The 21,052-nt window shown below is 41.3% G+C and overlaps 4 protein-coding genes across 7 annotated transcripts; 2 read left to right on the top strand and 2 right to left on the bottom strand.

The window, feature by feature from the left end:
* Window positions 1-23: 23 nt before the first annotated feature.
* Window positions 24-8,633, bottom strand: LOC4818163 (ras-related and estrogen-regulated growth inhibitor). 2 transcript variants are annotated; one of them, XM_015180036.2, is made up of 6 exons: window positions 8,492-8,633; window positions 1,287-1,422; window positions 1,087-1,223; window positions 866-1,024; window positions 628-780; window positions 24-560 (listed from the first exon to the last, which is right to left on the bottom strand). In XM_015180036.2, exons 2-6 carry the CDS (start codon window positions 1,393-1,395, stop codon window positions 126-128), a joined length of 993 nt encoding a protein of 330 aa, XP_015035522.1. In that variant the 5' UTR covers window positions 1,396-1,422; window positions 8,492-8,633; the 3' UTR covers window positions 24-125. The 2 variants fall into 2 exon arrangements, with proteins under 2 accessions (XP_015035522.1, XP_001357438.1); XM_001357402.4 differs by lacking the exon at window positions 8,492-8,633 and adding an exon at window positions 1,491-1,744 and having other exon boundaries at window positions 1,287-1,425.
* A 4,663-nt stretch (window positions 8,634-13,296) lies between these two features.
* Window positions 13,297-14,914, top strand: LOC4818164 (probable trehalose-phosphate phosphatase I). Of its 2 annotated transcripts, XM_033380919.1 has the most exons (4): window positions 13,297-13,442; window positions 13,734-13,875; window positions 13,992-14,613; window positions 14,681-14,914. In XM_033380919.1, the coding sequence occupies exons 2-4, from the start codon at window positions 13,811-13,813 to the stop codon at window positions 14,813-14,815; spliced, it is 822 nt and encodes a 273-aa protein (XP_033236810.1). In that variant the 5' UTR covers window positions 13,297-13,442; window positions 13,734-13,810; the 3' UTR covers window positions 14,816-14,914. The 2 variants fall into 2 exon arrangements, with proteins under 2 accessions (XP_033236810.1, XP_033236809.1); XM_033380918.1 differs by lacking the exon at window positions 13,297-13,442 and having other exon boundaries at window positions 13,624-13,875.
* A 1,100-nt stretch (window positions 14,915-16,014) lies between these two features.
* LOC4817928 (probable trehalose-phosphate phosphatase C) lies at window positions 16,015-19,826 on the top strand. The gene is made up of 4 exons (XM_001357404.4): window positions 16,015-16,185; window positions 16,250-16,574; window positions 16,653-16,839; window positions 19,558-19,826. The coding sequence occupies exons 1-4, from the start codon at window positions 16,121-16,123 to the stop codon at window positions 19,809-19,811; spliced, it is 831 nt and encodes a 276-aa protein (XP_001357440.2). The 5' UTR covers window positions 16,015-16,120; the 3' UTR covers window positions 19,812-19,826.
* A 113-nt stretch (window positions 19,827-19,939) lies between these two features.
* Window positions 19,940-21,011, bottom strand: LOC4817887 (SOSS complex subunit B homolog). 2 transcript variants are annotated; one of them, XM_033380920.1, is made up of 2 exons: window positions 20,819-21,011; window positions 19,940-20,767 (listed from the first exon to the last, which is right to left on the bottom strand). In XM_033380920.1, exon 2 carries the CDS (start codon window positions 20,748-20,750, stop codon window positions 20,154-20,156), a length of 597 nt encoding a protein of 198 aa, XP_033236811.1. In that variant the 5' UTR covers window positions 20,751-20,767; window positions 20,819-21,011; the 3' UTR covers window positions 19,940-20,153. The 2 variants fall into 2 exon arrangements, with proteins under 2 accessions (XP_033236811.1, XP_001357441.2); XM_001357405.4 differs by having other exon boundaries at window positions 19,940-20,758.
* Window positions 21,012-21,052: the final 41 nt, after the last annotated feature.

The raw sequence follows: 21,052 nt of genomic DNA, 5'->3' as shown, positions 1-21,052 counted from the left end.
CCATAAATAAACGCATCTCTTCCCATTATAACATCTATCTATAGTATATATTTGGCGCTACATTTCGACTAACTATTCACTCTACCCCCTGCATTCAAGTCCCCCGCCCTAGCGATTCAAGCCATTCAATAGCTGGCATTACTGCCCCTTGTGGAAATGCTCATGCGTCGCTCGACGCGATTTGTGTGCGGCAGCAGACACCCCGGCGGTGGATACCGCCATCTCCTAGGCCGAGACAACAGGGTGCCATCTGTCGAGGCTCGACTCCGGAATGGGGCATCAATGTCGCTTCGTGAGCTGCTCAAACTGCTGCTCGCAATCTCATCTGTGGACTCTGTGTGATCGCCTCCACTGCTCTCCTCCAGGCAGGCACTGCCAATGACCAGGAAGGAACGCCGGCCGGCGCCCAGCGACGAGGCATCGTAAAAGGAACAGGATCCGGAATCAGGTGTCAGAATGCCATCGGCCGCATTCGCCACATCGCTGGTGGAACGTTTGAGCTTGGGAAATTTGGTGAACACACGCCAAAAGCGAAACACATCACGAAACACATTGAGGACCTGCAAAGTCGTAAAAGTTATTTGGATTTATCTTTCTCCTACTGGTGTTTCTCCCTTGATCCCTTACCTGATCCACACTTTCTCTGACGGATATCTCATGGAAACAAGCGCAGGAGAGCTCTCTAAAGCGACGCTGCCCTTCTTCTAGGCTTACCATGCGATCCCCGGGTTGATCTGTCTTGTTGCCTACCAATATTACCGGTATATCCAAAGTGTACTCCTAAATCGAGAGGAGAGAACGAAAGAAGCAGAGTTGGAGATTAGGGTATTAAAGTAGAGCCGCGGCCCTTGCATCTGTTACTCACTTTACTAGCCGATCCCAGCTTACGTCTTCGCTTGTTATAGTTAATGAGGAACTTCAAACGACTGCATTCATCAAAGGAACACTTGTCCGTTATGGAATACATGAGTATAAAGGCATCCGCCCAGCGTATATTCGACTCCAAAGTAACACCATCCAGTTCCTAAAGAAAGGAACCCCAGATGTAATAATCAGTGGTACAATAATTCGAAATTAAAGACTCACCTGTAACTGCCCTGTGGCATCTAGTATATCGAACTGCACCTGCTCTTTGTCCAGTGTTGTTTGGCACGTATATATCTTCTCCAGATTCGGATCATATTCCCCAATAAAACGGCGTGTGATAAAGCGTACCACCATGGCTATGGTAATGCAGATTAACGTATTTAAGGTTTCTAATTTCGAAATGTCAAAAGGAAACCTACCCGTCTTGCCCACACCGCTCTGGCCGAGCACCATCACCTTGAGCGTCTTTTGTTTGTTGGTGTGGAGGCCGAGCTTGACCAACGATGACTTTGGCGAAGTGGCATTCATGGCAGCCAAGTAGGAGAAATCCGAAGTCTGCTAAGGAAAATAATAAGTGGTTGAACTTTAGTAGGAGCATTAGAAGTATAACGACTAAAGGATACCTCCTATGCTAAGAACTATGCATTACTTAGGAGACGGCTGTTCCACAAAACCAATAAAACCTTCTACGGTACGAATCCTGGGTATCCTGGGAGTATAAGTGATGCTTTGTTTTGCGTGTAATTGGGTGGCGGTGGCGGCTTTCCCATGGCTGAGACAATATGTCTGCCCCAAATGACTGACATAACCTTTGTATGCATAGATTCCTGGGCCTCCTAACCCACATCAAAGCCCTACTGTTTGCCCTGTATCCCTGTAGTCCAGTGTGTCTGTCCCTGTAGCCCTGTTGCCCTTTATTCCTGGAATAGGACTAGACCAGGTCGCATTCTTATTTCGGCCCCAGCTCCGTCACTGAATGGCCCCGGCATTATTGCATATTTTTGAACTCCAAGACAAAAACTTTAACATAAGAAGCGAACACCCAACAAAAGGTTCACTGTGTATGTTTTTTATGGCCACCCATGGATATACTTTTAGATATATTATATGTATGTACAGAGTGTACATTCATATATGGTCTGCCATGGGGTGGAAAGTGGAAGTCTGTTTGTGCTTTTGAGAAGGTCAACAATGTCAGCGGCAACAAGCCACCGACAACTATGAAACATTTATTGGACACTTTTTGCGTTATCCCTCAGTCTATACATATGTCTGGGTCCCAGTCGCATTCCCTGTTCCAGGGACAAGCCCCACCACCCCACACAGTGCACAGCGCGTCATTGTCATGGCCATTATTATTATCATGGCCACGCCCCGCAAGCCGATTAGCGAGGGATGTCAAAACACTTCAAAAAACGAAAGAAGAAAAACCACTCGAACAAAATAGCAAACAATAAAATATCAATTATCACTTGGCACAAAATGTCACTTGCTCATTTGTGTCCTTGGGTTCCATCTCCAAGTGCGAGTATTGTCGCGTCCTTAGAGTAGGACAGACTCACGGTGGCTTGGTGAGGTGTGGCTTTGTGTGCGAGGACTTTTGTATCTGTGATGTGATTGTGGGTGTGTATGTGGACAGGAAATGGAGGAAGAAGGTCTCAAAAAAGTTCAACGACACGTGCCAACGATATGTTAGCTCAATTAGGTGGTAACTACAGTGCGTCACAGAACGTTAAGGCTGGCAAACACGACTTATTTTTTTTTGATTATTAGCTTATTTTGTAGATAATTAAGGCCACTAAAACCAAATAATACCAATCTTACAAAAGAAAATGTTTAAAAGATGGCATTGGCTTGATATCGCGCTTTTGCAGGGTAATTCCTAGACCTACTACTAGTACTGGTTAATTCCCCTATAAATTCATAACTAAATAAAACTAATAATAAATCCATATAAAGATACTGGGGTATATGTTTGAATTCCAAGAACTCATCCAGGCCTACAACCTCATTTTTGTCCTTCGCAAAGAACATTCAAAAATTTGCACTTCAAGCCAAGGATTCACTCTTGTGAATCACGGCGTTGTAGAACTCATGAGCCTGCAAGGCGATTGCCAATCGTTGCAGAAAGGCTTCATTTTCAGTAAAAACACCTATAGGTCGGCGGAGCGCACTGTACACTTCAGTCGAGCCAAAGTGAAACAAATCTATCAGACATCAGTCCTCACCTCTGGCTCTGTGAGACTTACATACTACGTAGCCATGAACAGCTCTCTGCAGCCGTGTGCCCCATTGCTTATTGCGCTCAAAGTTTTGCTGCGTAGATTTTAATTAGTTGGATTTGAAACTCAAACACTTGAGCGGGCCATGACAGCACTGTGCGTGCCTAATGAAGCGTTTTCCCGGACTCGGGCTGTTGTTCTCCATTGGCCTCATCCCTGGAGCTCCAGCTCCTGGATCTATCAAGTCCTCCAGCGCAATCTATGGCTGGGTCTTGTGCGCCAGCTGCCGCCAGTCATTGAGTCATTGAGTGGCCCACGATTTCCGCATAACCTGGCGTATACGTAATGCGGAGCATCAAGTGGTTTTTGGGAGGACTTTAAGTCTCATCCGTAAAGTTTTGCTGTAGCCAGACGACGACTTTAATCCCCCGAAAGCAGCAAACTTTTGTTGCTAATTTGTATTTAATTATAACGAACGATTGAGCACTGCTCTGTCTCTTTTGGAGCAATGCCCTTACCCTCAGCCGCTAATCATCCATCGGCCATGCCTTGGTTTTCACACGCCCGTATCCCAAAAAGTGTGCCACACTAAATTGAATTGTTTTCCCTCTCCTTCCATGGCTGTGTTCCCTCTCCTCTCCCTCTTTCTGTTGTCCCTTTATTATTTTTTTATTGCGCAGAATATTTTGTACAACATTCTTGTTTTCGGGCATGGGGGAGAGCGTGGTGCAATCAGGCAAGGTGTAAGAGCCAGCTCGGGCGCACATTAATGAGTTCTGAGAAGCATTCTAAGGGCCAGAAAAAAATGGTTAGGGGTATTCGTGTTGACTGTTACAACACGGCTCAAAAATCGAGCTCTAAAATGAAATGAAATGGAAACGATTTCAAAGGTCCGCTTTGACGAAATACGAGAGAAATATAATTCTGTGAAGCTACAAGTGAATACTCAATGGGGAGGCCTAATTTTATATATTTGATCTGACAAGAATAGAATAAGTGCATCGCCTGAACACAAGAGTGGATTGAGTTAGGTACCCAAGGGTACCCAAAAAAAGGTGCGGGTATTTTTTGTTCCGTTCGAAATGCGAGTCTTTTTAATGAAAATCATTTAATTTCATTTGAAATTAACAACCTAAAAAGTGTACTTTTTAATGATATACAAATAGAATATTAAACTTTAACTTTGTAGCCAAAGAACCGGAGGGGAACAAGATGTAACGGCTGGGGTTGTTGTGAGAAGATAGACAGATGTGGCAGAAAAATACAACTATATTCTCTGTAAAAAGGTAAATTGTGTTATACTGTTGTTATATTATAATAGAAACATAGAAACTTATTTTAAAAATTATTATTTTATGAACTCATTACAAAAAATCTTCTTGAGAAGCCGCCGAACCATTTAAACACCAAAAACCGCAAAAAGCCATCAAAGCTTCAACCAGTTTTCCTTGAAGCCATCAAGGCGTGTGCCATGTGCCCCGAAAATTAAACCCCACACCAGATTTATGCAACAAGTTCCAACCACTAAGCCACACAAATATTTTCTCATTCGCTGATTAACTGCTTATCTTTCATCTCGAGCTCCACCCCAAACATCCATTCTGATTCAGGATAAGTGAGAGTACCCCTTATGTGAGGTAATAACAGGACTCTTGTTTGTGCTACTCATCAGGACATCGACCGGACCTTGGCATAGGCATTGAAAAGCAAAAAACCATACACGCTCCAACAGACTCCAACGAGAGAGGAGGCGAAGATGGGAAAGAGTAGGTCCAGGACCAGTACTCAGTAGGGAAAGAGGAGTAGAAGCAAGTCTGGACTCGCAGCAAAGAAGTAGAAGGAGGACCAGAACCTGTCGGGTTGATGACCCTACAATGTTTATCAACATACTCGTATGTAGCTCTATTGCGCAATACCCGAAAAAAGCTCTCCGACACTACCCAGACGAAGATTAAGTTACCGTTGCTCCTCTACTCACTCTATGAGTCGATTGTGCATGCGCCCGTCCCCCCTAGATGGGCACGTGTTGGGTCAGTTGTGGTTGTCATCGCTGGATGTTGATGAGGATGATTATGCTGCTTGAAATTCCATAGAAAACAAATCAAAACGCCAGCCAAAAACAACAAGTGGTTGAGATGGAGATGGCGGCACGGGGGTATTGGGGCTTTAGGGGGCGGTGGGGACATAATGTGGGTTGTCATGGTGCCGACCAATTCCACTTTCGGCTAAGGTCATGGGAAGTGCGGCACTTGCTGTGACTCGTTGTTGTACCCTTACTCTGGCAGAAGGTATGAATGCTTTCGAATGTTTGTAAAGCTGAGGAGGCAAAAAATGCCATTCCATAAAATAGAATGCAAGAAATATCTACTGATGTCCGTCTGTATTGGAGCCCTGCATGTATCCACAGTATTCATAAAATCACAGCTATACTCATGCCTTTTCAATGCTTTCCATGTGTCTTTCGAACAGCGAGTGAGCGAGAAAAAAAACCGAAATTTTCGGATCTTACACAGTAAAAGCTCCAGCTCCCCAAACAATTATTTGTAATTTCTTAGTAAATCCTTACCAGTTTTAAATTTAAAATTATTTGCTCTCGGAACAGTGGAAATGTTAAGGTATCTTTACCTTCGGCTTTCCAATACTATGCCTCCTTTTATGTTAATGATTGAAGTTGCCCCACTACTGCTACATGGTACTCTCTGTATTGCCCCATTTCCAGGCACTACATCTCATTCTCCCCTCTCCCGATTCTCCAATTTCCCCGCTCCACATTTCCCGCCTTTTTGTGCTCGTCATTCCATATTACAGTACTGAGTATTTCAGTGGGGCCAGTGCGAGGAGTGTTAACAACAACGACACGACTGTTGCCATTGGTTTTTCTCTTTCGGTTTGATGGCTATGACCATGAAATCGAAAATGCGTAAAAATGGTTGGAGTTGGCGGTCAACCTGCTCTCCATTTCCCCCTCGAATTGTAGTCTCACCTTGAATGGGGTCTTAAAAAAAATATACATATATATGAATCTATATATATTTTTGTAATGAAAAATAAAGAAATTGCTTTCATCGCGTCTTACACTGGCATTGTCACATTGTCAGCCAAATACAAATACGAGTCGAGCGTCATAAATGTTATTTTAGTTGGCTCAAATGGATGGGTCCATGGTGGTATTATTGTGTTGACTCAGCGATGTTTAACCGAAATAAACATGGCTCCTTTTCAAAACCAAAATGAGACTTGTCGGGGATGGGCAGGGAAAAGCCAGGAGGTTTAAGCAAGTAAATAATGGTTTGCCTTATGGTTTTCTAACTAGGAAAAGGGGTAAATGGTAACTTTAAAAAGTTTTAACCTGTTTGATATATGATATTGAAAGAACAAGGGCAACTAGAAAAACGAAGGACAACAGCAAAAGGCTGTAAATATACCTTACGGGAAATGCATTTTTTAAATTATGTTAATTTGCTTTTTATTTTTTTTTTTAGTTCGTTCAACTAATATCTGCCTAAAGACAAATTCTTTAAAATTCAGCAAACTTGGTTTTTGTCCTGTAATTTGATGCTCACTTTGACATCAAATTTCATAATACAAAGTTAAACAGAAGCCATACAAAAAAGTTGTGCTTTTTTTTATCTACCACCAACTTTTTCATAGTCAAAATTACTTGAATTCCCATTTTGGGAGCACCCACTGTACATATATAATTATTATCAAATACTGTTGGCTTTTATCTGCTTTCATTTCGCCCCTTTTCATTTCATTTCAATCAAAATGTGTTTCCCCCCATAAATATCGATAGGATTTATGAGTGCCAAGTGCCCCAAGTGCGTGCAAGTGCCTTCCGCCTTGGACCGTGTACTCAAATTGAATATAATTCTCTTTGCTTTACACATTCCTTTACCACATTCCTCGCTACCGCATTTGCCACTTGTCGTAGGCTGTGATGCAAAATATCAATATCTTTGAAGGACCCATTAGGTTGTCCTACATCCTCTTACTCTTCTGGTGTCTGCCTTTTACGATCCCCAGCCTCATAAAGTGCTGTGCCTCACTCATTGTGTCAGTTGGTCGAAACGATGAATTATTTTTGATACCCTAAAACAATGGTTTGTTTGGGTTTTGGGAGGAGTTGGTAGTAAAAGGAAACAGAGCCGATATACCATCTGTTCTAATATAAAACAAAAAGCGCCACTTAAATGTATGCTAATGCCATTTCACTTCATCCATATTTTTCATTTGTTCATAATTTAATCATCTTCACTCTGTCTTAGGTCTAATGCTAGGGTATCTCCGACTTGTATCCACAAAAACCTTTCGCTCCTGCTCGTATTTTTTCCTGGTGGCTGTTGCGTTTGTCAACGTTTGCTACTGTCTGCGGTCGGATGGCAATAAAACGCTTTTGTTTGTGGCTTTATAACCAACACCACAAAGTAAAAGCCGACAGCCACCGCAGCCCCGAGTATCGGGTGCTATTAACTAGTTGCTTTATGAAGGTGCTAGATGGCTTATACTCGTAGGAGGTGGCCGAGGGTGTTAAGCTTCCCTCATTATGTTTATTTGATCTTAAGAGCATGAAGATGCTTTTCCTGCATCGTGGGTAAAGAGGAGCGAATTCTGTATAGAAGATATCGGACATCAGGCAAATGACAGAAGAATATAGATTATATCGCACGACAGACGATTAATGAAGAACCGCACGAATAATTTGCATTTCACTTTTGCGAATAAACAAGCAACGACCTTGCCGCCAAATTTAAATCATACCAAACAAAACAAATCAAAAACAGAACTAAACGCAGAAGCACATCGAAATGAAATTTGTTGTATTTCGAAAAGTATTCTCAAAGTCAAACATTTTCGCACAGAGATCTATGAAGGCGGAACTACGGAACGGAATGAAGCAATCAAAGCTAATTAAAATGATTTACAAATCAAAAGAGTATGTAGAAAAAAACATGAGGTTAAAAGTTATGAGTTTATGGTCGGTCCATGGATGAGGCACGAGTCAAGGCTGCGCTGGAGAGGCCAAAAAAGATCAAACAGGGGTGCAACCCAACGAGGGGTTGACATAATAAATGTTGAAAGATAAGTTCAATAGGTTGTACTTTGATTTAAGTTTGGCTTAATAACACTAAAGGGCACATTGTTGCGAAATACCCCTCTCGAAAAACCCGCCACTATGCCACTGCCCTGGAAATAATTGTTTACAGAACGCACAAAACTAGAAACAAGAACAAAAGTCAAACATTTGCTTTAATTTATTATTTGTTTATGAAAGTTTCCTACTTTCTGTCGATGTTTGTTGTTTTGCGCTAATTTCAAAAACACATATCTTTTACATTCAATTTAATAATTATAATAAATTAGATATTGTATTAAGTTGTATAAAAATTCAGTATACGCACCGTTTGATCCACACACAAAATATTTTTCAAAAAAATACGGTTCCTCCTTGGTTTTTGATTATTTCAATTTAAAACATTCATATCAATATTTATAGATATTAAATGTAGTTATTAAATATGATTTACAAGTATATTTGGCACAATTTTCGTTTGGTTTTATATTTTCTTTTTATAACTGATGAAATTATTTAGTTATATTCTTAAATGTTCAAATGTATTATTTATAGTGTAGTGTGTTTTTCGTTAAGATTTATATGGTGTCTTTTTTTAATTAATTATTTTAATAATTATTGTTATTTTAATTACTGGTATTCTCTTTTATATGCCGATTCTTTTTACAGAATTATTTAATCATTGGATCTTTGTTTGCTTTTAAGTGTTTTCACCGAATTGTTGACACTTCAGGTTCTCGATGCGTATTAAGCCGCTGGCACATAGCAATTATGCTTTTATATATCCGTGCTCGTACATCCATCCAATCCGCCCGGCCAATCACTATCGGGTCCGGTGTTGCGATGCCATCGAAGTGGGTTTATTGCGACGTAGAAGAACCGCCAGATGCGCTCCAGCCATTGTAACGCCCTTCACCCTCCAACCACCAACACCCAACCACCACCCACACCACCTGCAGATGCGGCGACGGCGTCGTCGTCAATAAAGTGTTGGCGGCCACTGTGCGTGGACAAATGTAAAATGGAAAATAGTTCGCCAAGGCCAAGGTATGATTGTTAGAGGGTATGGTAGTCTCGATCTCTCCTGTTCCGATCTCCTTGATTTACTACTGCTTTACAGCATCACCAGTTTAAGTCTGGACATCACTTCACCTTCTTTCAAATATGCCTTGGACAAGGAAGTGCATGGGCCCGCACACACTTGAACACACACTCACACGCCCACCACATGAAAACCGGGCGCAGCAGAATCACCGGCAGAATCAGCGACTGTGGGTGCGCGAAGAAACACGAATGATAACAGCAGGAGAAACAGGGACGACAAACGATATGAAGTTTTTATACTAACACGTATACGACACGTCTGCTGCGCTGGCGTCGGTTGAATGAGGCTAAAGAGGCAGCAACAATAACAAAAGCAGCAGCAACAGTTAGCCACAAAAATGTTGCCAGACAAACGCAGCAGCGAAAGCGCGCGCAACATAATGCCATCAGGCAAAGGCATGTACTATTGCGGATATGGAAGAGATCAACGATTCTTTCTCTCAGCTCGGGCTCCAAATGAACTATGTGAGTTATATGCTATAGCTGTATGTGCCGAAATTATAATCAAAATCATTCCCACCTTTTGGAATTCGCTTTGATCGGTTTTTCTCAATAAGTTTATCATGAAAACTTATAGGATACAAATATCGATACTCGTGTATATCAAAAAAGTCCTTTTTACCGACACAGCATTACTAAAGTCTCGAGAATAATTCGAGAACAGTCAGGGGTCTCGAGTATTTTTGTCTGGCCGCACATATGTTGCGGGATTATGTTGCTAGCGGATGTTTGTTTCTGTGGAAGCAGGACCAAGTAGCCTGATTGTTGGGGGCTTTGTGCGTATGCGTGTGTGTATGTGTGTGTTTAGGTCATTTCTTTTCATCTTTAGTGTCTGTATTCACGCCTTGAGCTGTTTAATTATTTAGGGATAAGGGTCAACATGGGCATCGTGACTTTGAACATACTTATTAACTATCGACAGTTGTGGCAATCGCGTGGGACTTTTAAATAATTTACAGTGAAATTCGGAAAAAATAACTCTTCTATAATGGGTGAAAGAATGAATGTCTTCTTTTCGATAAATATCAGTCATTAAATATGTAGATTAGGGAAAACCATATTTAATATATAATATATTTGGGAACTATTATAATCTTTAATGGCTCTGAAAAAGGATGGTTTATCCACAACCTATGAAAAAATATATATATATTTTGAATGATGGACTTTAGCTTCCAAGTATCTTTAAACATAATCCCTTTATCATAATGCAATCTTACTCATCAGATTGTCATCACTAATCAACTGCCAGTAAAAATGTTGCAAAAACACAAAATTGTATCTGGCTGTGGCACGCTTCATCCTCGTACAAACATGCTTACCCGACAGGGGGCAAATCCAGTTTTCCGCCCAACTGACCTTCACTTAACATTAGACCCAAAAAAAAACCTAGAACAAACACACACCAAAATACAAAAAAAAAAAAGAAAATGGGAAATAATGTGGAGAGTGAGGAAAGTATGCAAACATTTTCCATGTAATTGGCAATAAGCCATGCCCTAATGCTAGGCCAAACACGACGCCCACACACAGACAGCGACACAGACAGAGGGCCGCACAAACACCACGACAGATGTTTACAGGGCTTTCCACGCGCTGTAGGGTGCCCCAAATGGGATGGATGGTAAGGGGCAACCTGTTGACATCGAGGCGCCTCGTGGCACGTATACGTAGCCGCACTCACTAATTGCTTCTGACAGTGGCAACAGGTTAGATTTTGTCAGATGAGCTGAACATCCATTTTGGTTAACTCCTCGCACTCGACTGCCTGAGGCTTGACTGACGACTGGCCCCGTAAGAACCCCTTTAGCCCTACCCAAATTCTCGATTGATTTACGGCTACCACAGGAGCGGAAGCGACACCCCATCTCCGTGCGTCCAAGCATCTGTCATTTTTCATTCTTGTTGTTTACGCACCACGAACGAAAAGGTGTTCAAAACAATCTCCCCCTCATGCTCGTATTAGTGTCTTTTCTACAACTAATTTACGTAGGTGGAAAGCTCTTTCTCAAGTAGAGGGGCCGACAGTTTTAAGGAGGTTTGAGGTGTTTTTAAGTAAAGAAAAGTCCCTCTGCATTATGATAATTATGTTTCACGTTCAGCGATAAGCGATAAACACACATTTGCTGTGAAGGAAAATTAAGATACCCCATTTTTGTATTTAGCCGAAAAGTATGCTTTAAACGTGAGAGAAAATTGGTGAGTTATAAGGAAAATTTTACTATATACTTTACTTACCAGTTAATGCAAAAAAAAGGTTGGGTTGGGCATTCTGTGACAGTTTAAATTTCAGCGAAGTTGTTGAATTTTGAACATAATCTATCAAACTATTTCCGGTATTGTCCATCTTCCAGATACAAGCATTTCAAACCACTTAGATTTTAATATGTGCACCATTATATCTTTTTAAATCAAAAATAATTATTTTCAATTTCTTTTTACTAAGCCATTTTTGTCTCAGTGTACTGCTTTGCTATTTTGCTAAGTGATTTTGTAAATTCTATTTACGACCGCCAACATAGACCGACCTCCACCTCCCCTGGCCCCCGTGGCCTATTACCTGTTTAGCAAACTTGATCTTCGAGCTTTTGGAAAAGCTTTTCGGGGAAAACAAAAATATTTAGAAAATAAAAACAAAATCGATTCGATCATTTGCAAAAATATTTACCAAAAACTGTGTATCAAAGTGGCATCTAGTTGTATTTCCATTAATTGACAGATTTCGGTCTGACAAATTGCTCAAATTAAGATCTCTGACAAACCAATCCGTGAAAATCGTTGCGAAAGTGAGTGAGAAAATGCATGCGGAATAGAGAGAGATGGATCTGTCTAAGTCAATATTTTGATGATGTTGATACAGTTTCTGGCTGCAGAGGGGAGCCGTGCCAAGGGCTGTCCTCTGTCAGAGGGGAGCTGCACGTTCGATGATGCCACACCAGATACTTGTTTACAGTGCGAAAATTGTGTGGGATCTAATTAAAGTGAAAGTTATATATACTCGCACATAGGCTTGCGGACGATTGCCGCCCCAATTCGATTATAAACAACTCTCGGCTTGGCCTCATCGAGCAGACAGTGTGATATTCCATTCCCCTTCGATATGAGTGGGTTGCCTACTCTGCACTGCTCTCACGCTCCCCCGATGCGATAATACTGTTTGTACGGCTAGTAAACAATTTGGCCAGGTCTAGGCCTCGGTCTGGCTGCCTGTCTGCGTCTGAGCATGCATTTGGGGCATGTTCTATACACCAACTGCGAGATTTACGTGGATCAACACACAACACTCATACAAACTTTACAAAAAGCTGCATATACCCAATATAATTCAAAACCGAGTATGAGAAATCTCATAAATTACTCACCAAATGTTTAAAACGATAATGCAAACCCGAATATTCGACCAATACCTCCAACCCACACCTACACCCCTTGTTCATTTGTATGCTCCCCCTTCACCCCTTCACTCCTTCACCTCTTTCGGATTTGTGTCTCCATGGACTTCGCGTGTCGCGCTCATGCTGTGGCTATTATTAGACGCGCTGCTGTCGCCTAATCAATTCCAGTGCATGCAACAAATATTTGTGCCCCGAAATCGGGCTGGCCAGATGGGGGCGAATACAGGCCAGGACGGGGACGGGGGCTTGGATTAGGAGTGGGTCTAAGAGAGGGCTCTCCTCTGGTTACCTCCTGCCGGCAGACACGCGTATTGTCACGTCAAAGGGATTTGTCGGAGGAAAGGGTCGAGGACACAACCAGATTTGCATTCTCATTACCAATTAAAGCGTATTCGAAGGACAAGAGCAGAGGTATGGGTTAAAGGCTTTATGGTTTATGGTACATATGAAATTTATGAATTTTGGTTTTTGTTTTTATCATCTTTGAAATGAAAATGAATGAAAGAGAAGGCAATGCACGCGCCAGCCACGACGGCAATGCATGATGCATGAAGAACAGAGCAGAAGTATGGAGGGGAAGCCTTTGTTCCCTTCCCAATACAAAAACAAAAAAAATAATAAAACAAGTGTTTGAGGAAACGATGTGAAACCGAACCGAACGGAAAATTGTTATAAAACTGCAGTCGACAGTAAGGCAACAACTCAAAACGCATTGAAGATCCATCAGGGACAGGTGTCGTGCAGGGACGTGCATACAAACCACTCTATCCATACAGAAAGGTAAACTATGGAAAACTCATAGCGATACTCCATAAGAGTGTCTGTGGTAGTTAGCTAAAAAGAGAGTTCAGAGATGAGAGGGAGACACAAGTTAGAGGCTGAGAACAAGAGAGACTTCACCGTCTATGCGATTTCTTATCAATAGAGAGAGAGAAACTATCATTCGATTTATATGCCAGCTGTGCCAAGCAAAACCCTCACAGTTGTAGCTCAGGCATTGAGAAAGCAGCAAGCAGCAGATAAGACACAACCAAACGCGGAACTAATATTCTTCGCACAAATCAATTCCAGTGCAAGTCCAAGCAAAACTCATATACCTATTGGTACTGATCATAACCCTAACAAGGAGTAGACAGGAAGATATCAGAATGCCTGAGAAGAGAGTGGCTCCCGTGATCAACAGCCTGGAGGAGTTCGAACAGAAGCTACCTGGGTATGTCCAAGGGATTAAGTGCTAATCTTTGACCTTGCCTATGTCATGTAACGGGGCAGCGACTGCTGATAAGACCGAATAGTCTCTAATCTGTCACACTCTCCCTCTGATCTTAGCTACCTGAATAGAGACAAAAAGTTGGCAATTCTTTTGGATTACGATGGCACTTTGGCACCCATTGCGGATAATCCAAGCGCCACCCATATGCCCGTGGAACTGGAAAAGACGCTCCATAAATTGGCCAAACATCCGCAGATATTCCTGGCTGTCATCTCGGGTCGTGGCCTGAGGGATGTCCAGGCTCATGTGAGCATCGATGGCACTACTTATGCGGGAAATCATGGCCTGGAGATCGAATATCCAGATGGCTCGAGACACGACTACGAACTGCCCGCAGAAATCAAAAAGAACTACACGGATATGGTCAGAGAGCTCAAGGAAAAGGTGGAGAAGAATGGTGCCTGGGTGGAGGATAAGCGGGTATCGCTCACCTATCACTATCGTGATACTCCTGTGGCGCTGAAGGACGAACAGAAGAAGTTGGCCACGGAGATCTGTCTGCGTCATGGTTTCCGGGCAAATCAGGCCCATGAGGCTATTGAGGCTAAACCTCCAGTAAACTGGAACAAGGGCGAGGCTGCTCTTTACATTCTGAAGCAGAAGTTTGGCGACACTTGGCCCAAGAATGTGAGGGTCGTCTTTGCCGGCGATGATACCACCGATGAAGATGCCATGAGGGTGAGTCCTCCTATCTTATTCTGTCAACGAAGTTTATTCAATTGAAAGCTACTTTCTTCCTTTTCAGGCTCTCCAGGGCTTGGGTCGTTCATTCCGCATTGCTTCCGATGCCAGGGTCCAGACCTTTGCAGACTTTCGATTGCCCCAACAGGCTCTAATGACTGATCTTCTCAAGTGGATAGCCCATGTCTATATTTCCTAGACTTCTATATTTCCTGGTTTAGCTAGTTATATATTAAGTGAAATTTTATGTACATTTACTCGACAAATAATGATTTGAAAATATATTTTTGAAAAGTGGAGGTTTTTTTAGAAATTGAAAACTGCTTTTACAAACTCAAGATAGGTGCATATTCTTGAATCTGTAGCTTCGGAATGTATTATTATTATTAAGGTACCACATATACTTTTGAATTAAATATCGGGCGACGACCCAAAGTAAAATATTGGGCGAAAACGTGCGAACCTTTATTCAAAAATTTCAAAGCTATACTCTCGGACCTTCTGGATCATTTTTGATGGTCTTTCATCTATGTTACATATGAGTATGTACAAATTAGAATCATTAAAAACCACGTACAATTTTTCATATGATATCTTATGAAGAGACATAAGATCTACTATTAGATAATGATTGTGAGATAAGTTGTTGTTTAATTGGTCCGTTGATAAATAGATAGATTTTTTAATCCTATGGCAAAAACATAAATAATCTCTACTTGTTTGAAGATCAAAGCCAAATATTGAATAAATACTTTTGAGAAAATCTTTTATAGATACTTCGACAATCATGATTTCCTGCTGCCTGATCTCTCATTGGATTAGCAGTCCAAAGATAGATAGATATATAGATAAAGATTGATGTTTAATTTAGTAAAAATTATGTTTACAGATCCCCAGCAAAATCAAAGTATTTTTCTCTTCCAAAGTGTGTCAACCACTAGCCAAAAATGATTCCAAAAACACAAACGACCTCAAACAAAGGTGCATCAAAGACATCGTCACTATATAACCACCTCCAACTGACTCTTTGCCCCCTCTCTGCGACCAAGACTCTCCTCTCTGTCATAAGAAATTTTGTGTGGATAGAACCACAGATCGTATATGATGTGTATCGTGTGTGTATAGTCATTCTTTTAATATATACATCGTTCTGCTCCTATACACAAGAAGATCCATTATAGAATGTGTTTTTTTATGCTCATATATACATATATATGCCTCATAAATATTGTGGGAATTACTTGGCCAACGTACGGGCCAGGGTTGCCAACACCTTTCAGTGAGCGAGCGAGCGAGCAGGCGCGCGAGAGAGTGAGAGAGAGAGTTGCCAAAGAGAGCAGAGATCATCATACTTATATATCATAAGCGATGTGCGGTTGTTGAGGATCGCTGGTCATTTCATTAGTATTATTAAATCGGTCGAGGTACGTCCAGCACGGCGCGCAGTTTCCGGTAGATACGAAGAAAATCGGTCAAATATTTCGATATATAGAGTGGCAATAAAATGGCAGAGCAAAAGAAGGCACCGCTATTAAAGAAGGAGGAGGAATACGTCAAGGCCCTTGAGGGGTAAGTCGCAAAGGATCTTCAGCAGAAGGAGAGCAACTAAGTTTCGATGTGTTTCTGTGCACAGTTTCATCGCACCCGAAAAGGATCAGGTTGTCTTGCTCCTGGATTACGATGGTACCCTCGCCCCACTCACCGAGGAGCTGTCCGTGATGCCCAAGGATACGGAGATCAACATCAAGAAACTGGCTGCCAATGAGAAGATCTTCATGGTTGTGTTTTCTGGCCGCGAGCTGAGCGAGATCAAGAACCATCTGAAGTTCCCCAATGTTACCTATGCCGGTAATCATGGACTGGAGGTGGAGTATCCCTCCGGCAAAAAGTTCAAGATTGAAATGCCCGAAGAGCTGCTCGAGAAGCACAACAAACTGGTGGCTGAGCTGAAGGAAAAGGTGGGTCTTCAAAGGATACAGACACAAATTCTTCTTAAAGGATCTCTCTAAAGAGTGCTGTACTCTCTTTTCGTTCAGGTTGTGTGCTCTGGTGCCTGGGTGGAGGATAAGAAGATCTCCGTCACCTATCACTACAAGGGCGTCACCGATAAGCTAAAGGCCAAGCTCATTGCCGAGGCCAAGGGTCTGATCCAGTCCCATGGCTTCCAACTGATTGAGACCCCCTATGCTCTGGAGGGCAAGCCACGCGTCAACTGGGACAAAGGTTAGTTCCATTTTCTTTATATGTTTATTCGATTCGATATATCATCATTATTTGCAACAACTGTTGCCATCCATTTGGTGGTGGTGACTGCCAAAGAACTGTCCTGTCCCCTGTCCCCATGCCCCATGCCCCATGGCATTCCATTTCCCCCCGTCCACACTTCGGCACCTGTTCGAAACAATTCGATTTTTGACTCGACGGTTCGATGATTTAATTATTGCCAACATTTTCTCTATTTTGAGTGGGCGTCTTTCACAAGAAATACTTATATTCAACGAAAAATATTTTCCGACTAAATTAAAATCTCTCAGTTATACACACATATATAAGAATATTTGTCTGCCACATATAAAAAATGCTCTTCTAGACAAAAAATCCCGCAGCCAACTGATGTCAAAAGCGCGCCTAAACATATATGTATTCCCCCATCCTACGAATATACGAGTATAAGGTATATATAGTTACTCATTCGCCCGATTCCTTATGATAAATTAACAAATCTTTGTAATATTTCATACACACAAGTTTTCACTTTCGATTTGAATCTTTGAGTCACAATATTTGTAGAAAAGGAAACTAGAACTAGAGAAACACATTTCGTCTAAGTTTAGTGGTATGTGGTGGGGTATGCGTAATTTTAGATAAATGGAACCAAATGAGGGCCGAAACGAATTTGATTTTGATGACGTTTTCAGCTAACGTTGCGTGGCTTCAAAGATACAAAGAGAGGAACAGTATTTTGAGTGATGAATTTTTAGTTTAGTGGGAAAAATATTTACTTTTTTATAGGAAAAATACTTCTATAACTAGTGGAAATTCAGAAAAGGAACATTTTAAATTTTTAACTCAATATAGATCGTTTTATCCAATTCTTCTTAAATTATAGGTACTCTAAAGGGAATCCCCTAGAAAAAAATCTGTAAGATAACTAATTTATCACCTTTCCCATTTTCAATAAAATTCAAATTCTAAATTTTTTCAAATCAAATGATATAAAATGTTTGGCTCAGTTCATCTACAATAAATATCTTTTATCCCGTCTTCTAAACCGCTTAAAATATTCAATAAATTCCAACGGATTGCTTAAATTCCCACAACTAAAATTTGCCACACACCAAAAAAAAAATGTATACCCCACTGGAGATGGAGATTTATGAGACCCACTTGTCGCCTCTGTCCTCTAGATGTCGTCCGACCAGCCAAAAGTCTCATATCAAAATCATCTTTCAGGCCAATGAGCCGTGGCGACAAAATACACGATAAATATATATCTTTAAGACAGATATGTATACATATGTTTCGTGCATGAAATGCGTGAAAATCAAAAATTAATTATGATTGTGTACGCCTCCAAAGGCAATAAATTTCTAACAGGCAGAACGAAATTATTGCAAAAAGAAAGAAAGCAAAAACAAAACCTCAAAAATACACACGGAAAAAATTTTTATTTTTTTGCTCATGATAAAATTTGTTGAACATTTAGAAGTCTCGACGGAGGTATACAGAAGAGAAGAGGAATTGTTGGTGCCGTCTGAAAAAGAAGAGAAAACTGCAATATGGCTGTGGGTCTGGGTCTGGGGGGACTTAAATGATCTATAGACTGCGTCACCAATTAAACAAAAATGTAGCGTTAAACGCTTAAGAGTAGAACAGGAAAAAATAACATAATTAAAATAATAATACCGCAGAGAGAAATACCACGAGATGTACAGACAAATGATCTATATAGATGATATATGTACGAGTACTACTCCTAACTGTGTACCGAGCGGGCGAGCGGCTAAATGATTTCCCAAACACCCATTTACTTGGCCAAACCATACCAACAACTGAAACGAAACCCAGAAGATCCGCCCACGTAGACAGCTATAAATAATCCCCATACATACTCGTAGAACGGGAGAAAGAGGCATAGTGTGGGGAATGGGGCAGAATTCAGTTCTCTTTTTTTTGGCGCTGCAGGCGTTTTTATACAACCATCCAAAATGTGTGTCTAGAAAACAATTCTCAAAAATGTAGAACATTTCTGTGCTTGATGTTTATTCAACAGTTTTAGATGGTTCCCAGCAGTGCAAAGCCCATTAAGTTCAATTTTGGAGTTTGTTCAAACAGAATGCATGGCATGAATTGGAATTTAGATATTTCCCACATTTATTATAGTTATTTTTATTGAAAAATTATGGTCGTTTGCCTATTCAGATATTCAGGAAAGGCATTCTTCTCCAACACGATATATGCAGCCTTTAGAGATCCATGAAGTTGGATTGTGTTTTCATGGCTAAGAAATATTTCTTCCAGTAGTATCTATATAGCCTATGTATGTGTGTAGATTTATGTATATTCTTTCCATCATTGTCTCTATCAATTAGGGGATATCGTTCTGTATTTGGTAGGGTCCCTTTTCCTTAAAATCATTTAAATATTCAATAAAGTTTTTGGCCAAAGGCAATATAATAGTAAGATGAGAAGTGCCCATACATTTTTTTTGGCATTTTAATTGAATTTATAATTTTTTTAATTTGAATCTATAAATTTTTTTTAAATGTCACAAGAGCGCACAAAAGCAGGCAGTCGAGGACTGAAATTTTAAAGCATGCATTTTAGGTTTAGGAATTTCTCTATAGTGCAAATTAAACTATTACCATCCAAAACTATGATGTTTTGATATGATAAAATATAACCTTCTCTAACCGCAAACGTTATTCTTTTCCATTCTAGGAGAGGGCGCCAAGATGATCCTGGAGAAGCAATTCGATGCCGATTGGGCCAAGAACCTGAAGATCATATATGTGGGCGACGACACCACCGATGAGGATGCCATCAAGGTGCTGCATGGCATTGGCAAGACCTTCCGCGTTTCGGAGCTGCCGACCCTGAAGACCTATGCCAACTATCAGATCAAGACCGTCGAAGAGGTCGGTTGGTTGCTGAAAGCCATCCAGGCCAACTACGAGAAGAAGAAGAAGATCTAAGCGATGGATATCCCCAAAAAAAAAGGATTAGAAGCATAAGCTAAATTCCACACACACACTCATACAGAAACACACACATAAGCACACAACACACATGCACACTGAAGGGAGGAGAAGGAGATGGAGAATGTTCTTAAGGATCGTTTATGTAGATGTTGTCTTACAAAAATACAATATTAATTATAAAATATTATCTTATAAATGTGTCCGAAGAAAAATGCTGCACAATCTCTCGATATCTGATTTGTGTCTTTTCGATTTTGCAAAATAAACCATAAATAAAACATTTTACATAATTTTTAGCACTTTTTCTAATGCCATACGAAATCCCTGCCTATGTCTTTATCGCCTTTCCCCTTTGTGGGAGCCACCTCGTCCTCCTCCTCGGCCGCCGCGGGTGCCCTGCTTCACCACAGTGGGCGTGGCTGCGGGTGCAGCGACGGGGATGGGAGGCTGGACCACGGGGAGAACCGCCGGCACCACGGCTGGAGAGATACCAGCGGGACCACCTTTGGCTGGCACGCCCGAAGGACCCACAACTGCGCCTGGCGGGACGGCTGGCAGAGCGACTGGTGGCACGAGCGCTGGCTCTGGCCTCTTGGGTTCGCTCATATTGATATTCTCGTTGAAAATCATACAGAATTCGCCGATTTTGAAGACCTCACCATTCTTGCCGGAATAGAGGGTGAGACAGTGCCGCCAGAGGCATGCATAGCCCTTCGTTAGCCGAATTATATCCCCCGGAATGATTAGTTTTCCGGGCTCGTCCCAAATGGAAACATTTATGCTGGCCGTGTGATCGCCCACCTTAAAGTTTCGCACCTCCCGATTTTCCTTCGTTACCGTTGCAGAACCCACATCCAGGACAATGAAGATCACATTGATGTTCTTCAGGCCCGGCTTGATGTCCTTGATGGGTATGCAATCCACGTTGTACATGGTAAAACCTGAAAGATCTAAAAATATAAGTTCAAGAAAATATTTTCTTTGCATTATTTACAACTGACCTAGGGATGGGACAAATATCAGGGAACCTGTTACTTGTCGGCGATAGAGTACCTTAGAATATAAAACAATGCCTGCTTTCAGCTAATTAGTTTACTGTATAATTGACGCTAAGCGCTGACCTAATATAAATATTATAAAACATAAAATGTAAACAAAAAGTCACATCGCCAGAAAACAGCGGTAGTGTTGCACTCTTCGATAATCATCTGTCTGTTATCGCACTTCTTGTTTAC

The sequence above is a fragment of the Drosophila pseudoobscura genome, chromosome 4 (assembly GCF_009870125.1).
Source record: "Drosophila pseudoobscura strain MV-25-SWS-2005 chromosome 4, UCI_Dpse_MV25, whole genome shotgun sequence".
Taxonomy (NCBI): domain Eukaryota; kingdom Metazoa; phylum Arthropoda; class Insecta; order Diptera; family Drosophilidae; genus Drosophila; species Drosophila pseudoobscura.
The sequence above is the reverse complement of the archived record's forward strand: the minus strand, read 5'-3'. Positions and strand labels throughout refer to the sequence as shown.

Bases quoted from the DNA above. Each gene is read 5' to 3' on its own strand.
- LOC4818163 (XM_015180036.2), bottom strand. From the start codon at position 1,395: ATGAATGCCACTTCGCCAAAGTCATCGTTGGTCAAGCTCGGCCTCCAC. The intron at 1,025-1,086 runs GTGAGTCTTTAA...TCCTTTCTTTAG, and splicing joins ATGCCACAGGGCAGTTACAG to GAACTGGATGGTGTTACTTT. The intron at 561-627 runs GTAAGGGATCAA...ACGACTTTGCAG, and splicing joins TCAGAGAAAGTGTGGATCAG to GTCCTCAATGTGTTTCGTGA.
- LOC4818164 (XM_033380919.1), top strand. From the start codon at position 13,811: ATGCCTGAGAAGAGAGTGGCTCCCGTGATCAACAGCCTGGAGGAGTTC. The intron at 13,876-13,991 runs GTATGTCCAAGG...CTCTGATCTTAG, and splicing joins TTCGAACAGAAGCTACCTGG to CTACCTGAATAGAGACAAAA. The intron at 14,614-14,680 runs GTGAGTCCTCCT...CTTCCTTTTCAG, and splicing joins CCGATGAAGATGCCATGAGG to GCTCTCCAGGGCTTGGGTCG.
- LOC4817928 (XM_001357404.4), top strand. From the start codon at position 16,121: ATGGCAGAGCAAAAGAAGGCACCGCTATTAAAGAAGGAGGAGGAATAC. The intron at 16,186-16,249 runs GTAAGTCGCAAA...TTCTGTGCACAG, and splicing joins TACGTCAAGGCCCTTGAGGG to TTTCATCGCACCCGAAAAGG. The intron at 16,575-16,652 runs GTGGGTCTTCAA...CTTTTCGTTCAG, and splicing joins TGGCTGAGCTGAAGGAAAAG to GTTGTGTGCTCTGGTGCCTG.
- LOC4817887 (XM_033380920.1), bottom strand. From the start codon at position 20,750: ATGTACAACGTGGATTGCATACCCATCAAGGACATCAAGCCGGGCCTG.